Here is a 9,119-nt window from a genome sequence, read left to right as displayed (position 1 = left end):
CCAGACCTCTCTCCTGAACCCAGACTCCTGTCACAGCCATCCCCTCGGCATCTGTTCTCAGATGTCTAATAGGCATCGTCAATTTTATATCTTCAAAGTCAAACCCATGGTCTTCCCCTAAACAGCCACTCTTTCACAGTGTGCCTGTCTTGGTCAATGGTAGCCCTGTCCTCCTAAACTTAACACCTGAACAAAACCACTGGAGTCATCCCTGACGGCTCCACTGATCTCATAAGCAAACTCCATCTGTCCGCAAACTCTCATATTGAACCTTCAAAACATTCCCAGGATCTGACCACTTTGGCCATTTCTCCTGCTGCTAGCCGGGTCCTTGCCGCTGCTGCTAGTGCTGGGATCAGCACGCTGGCCTCTACACTAGCCTCCTGGCCCCACCTCCGCCTCTCAGCCGACCAGTCTGTCCTCAGTGCAGCATTCAAGTGTTAGATCCTGTCAGCCTCTGCTCGAAACCTTCCAGTGGCCTATAGTCTCTCTCAGAGAAGACAAGTCCACCCTATGGGTCACAGAGGCCGTCAGGATACACCCTCTTCCCCTGTATTCTTAAGTCTTCACCTCTCCCTTTCATCTGCTCCATTTACACCCGTTTCCTTGTTGTTCCTTAAACATGACAGGTGTGTTCCTGCAGTCTTTCCTCTTGACCTAGAATGTTCTTCCCCCATTTATCCTCACCGGTCATTCCTTCATCTCCTTCAGATGTTTACTCAAATGTTATCTTTTTCATTAAAATGTAACCTCGCTGACCTGACCACACTATTTAAAATTTTCCTCCCCACTGGAAGGTCTCATTCACTCCCTTCAATTTCTCTCTAGTATTTGCCTCCTAATATACATATATGTTAACTGTTTATAGTTGTTTTCCCACTAGTATGTGAACAACATTAGCACGCAAATCTCTGTTTTATTGACTACACTACCCCTGATGTCAAGAACAATGCCTAGTAAATAGTAAGAGCTTAATTAACATTTGTGGAATGAATGAATGAGCTATTCCACTGCTTGTCATACACTCAAAGCTTCATAGAGATGGGAACTCTATCTCTGTAACGACTGGCCAACTAAGGGAAAGAAGTCACAGTAGGTAAATTCAGTTCAGCTGAAGTACTTAAGGCAGGCCATGGATTTAATTATTCTGTCCATTTTTAATTCAAATACTTGTTCTCCCCGCATAAATTATATCATCTCTTTCCAAACAAGATTTCCAAACTGCCTTTTCTTCCTTTCTTAAATTTTCACAAAATTCAAGAAAAGAGGGCATATTACAATGGGCAGAGTGTGCAGCAAAAATATAGTGATTAAAACAACACTTATCAACAGTCCACAAATCAAAAGAGGAAATTCAAGCTTTCTAAAGGAATACAAACACAGTTGCTCAATTCATCAATAGGATGTTTCCTTTCCAGAGATAAGGTATAAAAACAGATATGAGAGAAGGAAAAATCAACAGATGGGTTGGTTTAATTGTACAATTTCTAAAATACACTAACCCAAGGAGGGCAAAATTTGACCCTTCTGATATGAAGACCTTGTGTTTGTTATTAAATAAGGAGCATTTCCTGTTCACCTGAATGTGTAATATTTCTAGAGGAAATGTCAATGCTTGGAGAATTTCAGCAACTTGTTCCCCCAAAACGATAAGTTCACATTTTAATCTTTTTAATGTATTTATATAAAGACATATTTTTTCCCCACATGAAAATTTAAAAGAGGAAGTTGACTATGAAGCCAAAGACCCAAGTTCTTTTTTCAGGACATGTGTACTTGGAAACTTTTCTGCCCCCTGGCAGCCCCCTCAGAGGGGGACCAAGGACATTCGAAAGGCTAATAGGTGGAGAGGTCTACAGTCATTGGTGCTAAGGACAGACCTTACAGGGCTCCCTGCAGAGCAACTGACTACTCACCAGTCATCTCCATAATGAGAGCAAGGTGACGAGGACCCTGAGACAGTGCAGGTAAGCTGGTGGGGGCACTGCCCATTTTCAAAGGAATACAGCCTTACAGAAGCAGTCACTAACCTAGAAAAGTCGCTGTGCCAGACACAGTCATAGCTATGTCAGAGTACATGGAATGCTGGGAAAGCTGATTGTGAGAATACTCGATGAACTGACTCAAAATCAGAAATGAAGAAAACAGGCTCATTGCATGATCCAATTATACAAGTGAGTGAGTGAGTGAAAGTTGCTCAGTTGTGTTCCAACTCTTTGTGACCCCGTGGACTATACAGTCCATGGAATTCTCTAGGCCAGAATACTGGATTGGGTGGCCTTTCCCTTCTCCAGGAGATCTTCCCAACCCAGGGATCAAACCCAGATCTCCCACATTGCAGGCAGATGCTTTACCAGTTGAGCCACAAGGGAAGCCCAAGAGTACTGGAGTGGGTGGCCTTTCTCTTCTCTAGCGGATCTTCCCAACCTAGGGATCTAACCGGGGTCTCCCTCATTGCAGGCGGATTCTTTACCAACTGAGCCATCAGGGAAGCCCCAGATTATACAGACTGGTGTGTAAATCCCTTTTCCAGAATGTACTGTAAGCAGAAAACCAGTTCTGCCATATACAGGATACGCTTATCTGTTTACAAAGGATCACTGCCTCATCACAGAAGAATATAACTTGCAGCTAATTGCCTTCTGATAAAGTGAGATCTCCCTATAGCTCAAACAGTAAAGAATCTGCCTGTGATGCAGGAGACCAGGGTTTGATCCCTGGGTTGGAAAGATCCTCTGGAGAAGGGAATGGCAATCCACTCCAGTGTTCTTGCCTGGAGAATCCCATGGACAGGGGAGCCTGGCGGGTTACCGTCCGTGGGGTCGCAAAGAGTCCAACATGACTAAGCAACTAATAACAACCTGATAATTATCTCTGGAGCTTTAGAAAAGAAACTGTTTCACTGGGTAACATTTGTTGGGCAGGTGACCAGAAGGCTGGGGCAGAGAAGGCACGTACAACACACACACACACACAACTGTCTCCCACCCAAGGAAATGTATAAACCACAAAATCAGTGACCATTCCATTCACATACCTAAATAAGAGTTTTGACTCCAGAGGCATAAAGATGGAGTAACCAGACCTAGTTTATTCTTGTTATCTAAATAATCCTTAATACTACAGGACACCCACCCCCCGCCAACTAAAATGAGTTCCAGTTTTGACAGTAAATTATATGATGACCTTACCTAATGGCTGCTACAATCGTTGTTATGAAACACTAAGCTTTGGCTGTGAAGCTTGCAAAATTAGTGCTGTAATTTTCCTGTAAGGATATGGATAGTCACATTGGTTAAATCACCGTGGCTTTTTTATTGGCAATGTTAACAAAACAAGGGGAGCATTCTTGTGCATCGGCCATTTATACAGCCTGCCATTATCACTAGGGAATAATGGTGATTCTCTTGCTGGCTACTGGGGATTTCGAATGTCACCAAGAGTTATGAGAAAAAGTCTCATGGTTTTATTTCTGGCTTACTAGACCAAAAAAAAAAAAAAAAAAGAGGTAGAGATTTTAATCAGAAGCTATTTATTAAGTTAATAGTATAAAACAGAAGGCCTTCTGTCCATCAAAAAGTCCCCTCCCCACTACCAAGCCTAGAATTATTAGGAATGGGCACCTCCAGAGAGTGGAAAACTCAATACCAATTCAACTGAAATCCAGGGTCTCCTCCCACACTTACCCAGAGATCTGGTTCCTATTATGAACTCAGTGAGAAAGTGCATGAAGGAGCTATTGGAAGTGGGCTGAGTCAGTGTTCCCCCAGGGAAGTAGTCTGCAAGTCAGCATATCTACTCTCCACACTCCAAAAGCAGTCCTCTGACCCTGGGGGATGCCATGAATTCCACAGCCCCCATCCCCCACCCTACACAGTACCAGCATGCCCTGGCCCTGTTGGCACATGTCCCTGGCCCTCGGGTATTGATCCGCCCACAGTACAGATCAAAGTTCAGTCCCATAGATGGCCTTATGGCGTAAATACTCTTCTAAGCACTGCAGGACGTTATCATCCACCCTTGGGTCAAACTTGTTTGCCAAGAGGTGATGGTTCTGGAGAATCCAGTGCAGGTCCCCGGCCCCATAAATGCAGATGGCCCGCTGATGGATTCCAGAGCAGGGTGCATAAGGTGCCCCCATGCTGACATCTCCCTCGTGGCCCTGCCACTTGACCAGCCTGGCGATGGCAGTCATGTCTGAGATGTGATACTTGGGGTGGTAGGGAATAGAGCCAGGCATCCATGGAGCACGCTGAAGGGTGGCCCAGAGGTGTTCGTCGGGGCTATAGGTGTCTTTGACCCATTCAATCAGTCTTTGGGATTTGGGGTTCTCTAAGACATGTTGGACAAAGGCTCGAGAAGCCACAAAATAGGCATTCCCCGTGAACATAGGTAAATTATCAGGGGGAGGGTCCTTCATCTTGCTGGTTAGGGACAGTCTGTCTGTCACCTCATAGTGGTATTTCCAGCGAGTTTTTTTGTACTCAGAAGGTATCTCAGACTCCATACTGTTCTTCCCATTCAACATCTTGAGGGCCAGGACCATCTCGGCATTGGTCTTTATGGGGAAGTCTGTCCCACATGTATTCAGTAAGTATTTCCATGGCACCGAGCTCTGGAGCAAGTCTTCCATACAGTTCAGGTCAGCCTGCACTCTGGACCAGGAGGCATAAACCACGGGGACCAACTTACTGGCCATGAAGACATTGGGGAAGCAGGAAATAATGGCCTTGACTGCCTCTTTGAAAGTTTCTGGGGACTTCACATCCACATGGACACAGTATATGTTCTGAGGGGCATACACAGCTCGCAGCAGCCGTTCAAAGTTTTCAATCTTCTCATGCACCACCATCGAGTATGCAATGGGGAAGTCTAGCTCTTCTTTGCTCAGTGGGAACTGTATGAACTTCCTTTGGGCCTTAAACTGCTCACAGTCCCTGGTTATGTTGAGGTAATAGGTGTCAGTGAAAGGCAACCGCTTCTTCTTGACTTCCAGGTTGTCCAGGAGAGCCTGGACCACTGCTTCCTGGTCTCCTCTTGTGATCCCAGAACAGTTGATGGATCTCTTTGCTGGCAGCTTCAGGTTCTTGTACAAGACGTCCCTACAACGCTGACTTTGGAAGTCCCTGGACTCCAGATCCAAGGAATCTACATCACATTTCAACCTGAGAGAAAGCCTCAGAGCAACAACAGCCAGCAGCATATAGCAGCCCAGGGCCCACAGATGATGCCCCCGGCAGAGCTTCTTCTTCCACCCAGTCATCTTCATGGGATGGGAGGTCAGTAGAGTTTGGGTACAGGGAAGGTGGAGGAGGAGATCCTTGGACAGAACAAAATGCCTTTAGTTACAAACTAATCCGGAATATCCCCAATGAACATCAAGTTCAACTCCAGAGTGATGGCAAAGACAGATTTCTTCTCTAGACAAATATCCTCAGTCAAGTCCTGCCTAGGACCCTTGTGGATGGAGATCTGTAACCTGACGCTGCAAACCAGCTGATCATGCTGGGACTGGAGTTAGGACCCGGCTCCACCTCCACCCGGGAGAGAGAAAAGGAAGCAACCCTGGGTACCTGCTGCTGTGGAGGAGTACTGAGTAAGAGGAAGTCCCCACCCTTTATTCCAAGGAAGAGAGGACTTCTGCCTACCCCTTACCACCCTGTATCTAAAATAGCTTTTATCTGGAGGACAGAATTTGTGATTGATCTAGACAGAAAAGACAGGAAGTTCACACTCTCACCTTCAGTTCTAGAAATCCAAAGTTCTTTTAAAAGATACAGTTCACTTCTTGGTCTTATTTGACAGTTCATATTTTAGATGCTTTCACCACACATAATTCACTGGTTATATATAGCATCTGCTGCTGCTGCTGCTGCTAAGTCGCCTCAGTCGTGTCCGACTCTGTGCAACCCCATAGACGGCAGCCCACCAGGCTCCCCCGTCCCTGGGATTCTCCAGGCAAGAACACTGGAGTGGGTTGCCATTTCCTTCTCCAATGCATTAAAGTGAAAAGTGAAAGTAAAGTGGCTCAGTTGTGCCCGACTCTTAGTGACCCCATGGACTGCAGCCTACCAGGCTCCTTCATCCATGGGATTTTCCAGGCAAGAGTACTGGAGTAGGGTGCCATTGCCTTCTCCAGATATAGCATCTAGCCATGCTTTAAGAAAATGTTCTTAAACAAGTACAAAAAATTGAACATAATTCCAAAAATACATTATAGCCATTCATATAGATAACTCTCCGTTGACTCAGATTTATCATCTATCCAGGGACTTTCCTGGTGGTCCAGTAGTTAAGACTTCACGCTTCAAAGGCAGTGGGTGCAGGTTCAATCCCTGGTTGTAGAACTAATATCCCACATGCTGCATAGTGAGGCCAAAAATAAATGAATAAAATATATCCACACAAATGGAGAAGAGAATGGCAGCCCACTCCAGGATTCTTGCCTGGAGAATTCCACGGACAGAGGAGCCTGGCAGGCTACAGTCCATGGGGTCGCAAGAGTCAGACACGAATTTGAGACTAAACCATCCACACACAGAGACACACAGAGCTATGCCTATTGGTATTTAATGAGTGCTTTCTATGAGTCAGAAATATTTCTTTATGTCGTCCCCTTGGATCTTCACAACATGCTTAAAACACAGTATTATTAGACCTCTTTTATAGAGAGGAAAACAGAAGCTAAATAACTTGCCAAATATCACATACTTATAAAAAGCAAATCTGGGACTCATCCATATTCCCTCGTCCCCGTGTGTGTGTGTGTGTGTGTGTCTGTGTCTGTGTGTCTGTGTCTGTCTGTGTCTGTGTGTGTGTGTCTGTGTGTGTCTGTGTGTGTCTGTGTCTGTGTGTGTGTATCTGTGTCTGTAAGCTTGATTCTTGTTCCTCCACCACAGTTACATTTTAAATACAATACCGGGGAAAATAAATAAATAAATAAATAAATACAGGGTACTTAGAAACTGCTATGTAAAAAAATAAACAAGGTCCTACCATACAGTACAGGGAACTATATTCAATATCCTGTGACAAAACATAATGAAAAAGAATATGAAAAAGTATGTCTATTTAAATGTCTATTTGAATCACTAGGATACTTAGAACCAAAGAAAACCAGATACTGTAGAGGAGAAGAAACTCCTACAAGGTGAGAAAGAGAAAGAAAATGTGACATGCCCTTCCAGCAATACCTCTTGTCCCTTATCACAGTCTCCTTTGATGCATGATTGTATCCACTTGAGGAATAACTTACGGAAATCTAAGAGGAAGGAAAAATGAACAATAAAGAAAACTCACCTTTAATCGCTTCTGTCCTATTTAGGGAAGATCTATTGCCACAGTGTGTTTCTTTTTCCAAGGGTCGGGTTCTGTGGAAGTGAACGTGAGCATCATATCTCCTGGTCTCCTTTCAGCCTCTCCAGCATATGTTTTCTAACTTCCATAGGACATCCAAGAGACTGTGGCAGTTTCCTCCTTAATCTCTGTAAAGTAAAGAGCAGCAGGTGCCTCCGTCACTCACCCAGCTTCCTGCTCTCAGATAAGAGAGCAAGCTCAGATATATCATTCAGGATCATATTTGCAAGAACAAGTCACCAAGGGAGGTGAGCAAGCAGGAAAAAATGCTGGCAATGTCTGAGAAGGCAAGCAGCTATTTGATCCAGAACAGTCGGGTTTGTACCCATGCTCTCCTGCTGTAAAATCATTTATAACAACCTGTCAATACTCATGCAAGAACCTGAAAGCTTTTTCCCCCCTAACAAGGAATCATGAAAAGATACCGGTGTGCCCTTGCCTTCCTTTGACCTGGAGATCAGAGGTCACTCCTCTTATGTTCCCTGAAGACTCCCTGAATTTCACTGAAGACTGAAGCAATAAAAATGACCTTCAAAGTTGTTTCTTTTGTTGTTTTATTTGAAGGGGAAAAGTAAAGCAAAAACCAGAGTTTGTTCTTTCATGGCAACTGCTCAAAAAAACAAACAAAAAATCCATTTGCCTTTCCATGACTGTTAATAATCTTTAGGCTGTAGGAATATCCTTGAGATTCCAAATTGTAGATCTCCCTCACTAATGTCTGAGACTCTAGGATTCTTGGCAGTCTGAACAAAGGATAACACCAAGAGAGTCCCATAGATGGTTTTGGCAATACAGTATGAAAAATGCCTCCTTCAAAACTGCTGGCAGGGACCTTGCTGACAGGTTCTTCCCTGGTGGTCCAGTGGTTAACACTATGACCTCCCAAAGTAGGGGGCACAGGTTCAATTTCTAGGTAGGGAACTAAGATCCTCATATGCCACACCCAAGAGAAAACAAAAAACTGCTCACATTGCTTGCTACTCTTTGTCTGTCTCTCTCACCCTCAAGTCACTCCTCCAAAAATGCAGCATTCCTCACCAAATGTTTGAAATAGCAAATTTAATATTAATAATTTCATGGAAAGAATTTAACTAGGTATCAAGTAAGTAAGTGAAAATCAGGGGAGGGATCAAAATGCTAAATTATTAGGGAAGAAGCAATTACCAGAGAAGGCAATAGCACCCCACTCCAGTACTCTTGCCTGGAAAATCCCATGGACGGAGGAGCCTGGTAGACTGCAGTCCATGGGGTCGCTAAGAGTCGGGCACGACTAAGAGACTTCACTTTTACTTTTCACTTTCACACATTGGTGAAGGAAATGGCAACCCACTCCTGTGTTCTTGCCTGGAGAATCCCAGGGACAGGGGAGGCTGGTGGGCTGCCGTCTATGGAGTCGCACAGAGTCGGACACGACTGAAGCGACTTAGCAGCAGCAGCAATTGCTGGAAGTAGGCTGGAAGGAGGGAGATACTTAGGAACTGTTTACTTGAGAATTTGGGAAGAGGGGTGCCAGTAAGGAGCAACTCAGACCTCTGAGATGGGAACCCTAAGCCAATGGTGCCTGGGTCACTGAGCTCAGAGGAGATCCTCTTCGCCTGAGATCCAGACCTCTCCTGAAGAGCCTGGTGTCTCTGTCCTTCGTTACTGTTAACTGGATTCAGCGCAGGCACATAAAGGAACGGCCACAGCGAGGTTAAAGGGAGTTGCCATGGTGATGCTCACATAAGCAATGTACAGAGAAAAACAACAGAAAGTTCCGCCTC

The 9,119-nt window shown here is 44.8% G+C and overlaps 1 protein-coding gene across 1 annotated transcript; it reads right to left on the bottom strand.

Moving 5' to 3' along the window:
• On the bottom strand, nt 3,510-7,585 carry GCNT3 (glucosaminyl (N-acetyl) transferase 3, mucin type). The gene is made up of 2 exons (XM_005685702.3): nt 7,300-7,585; nt 3,510-5,320 (listed from the first exon to the last, which is right to left on the bottom strand). Exon 2 carries the CDS (start codon nt 5,267-5,269, stop codon nt 3,947-3,949), a length of 1,323 nt encoding a protein of 440 aa, XP_005685759.2. The 5' UTR covers nt 5,270-5,320; nt 7,300-7,585; the 3' UTR covers nt 3,510-3,946.

This window comes from Capra hircus, chromosome 10 (genome assembly GCF_001704415.2).
Source record: "Capra hircus breed San Clemente chromosome 10, ASM170441v1, whole genome shotgun sequence".
Classification (NCBI taxonomy): Eukaryota; Metazoa; Chordata; class Mammalia; order Artiodactyla; family Bovidae; genus Capra; species Capra hircus.
The sequence above is the reverse complement of the archived record's forward strand: the minus strand, read 5'-3'. Positions and strand labels throughout refer to the sequence as shown.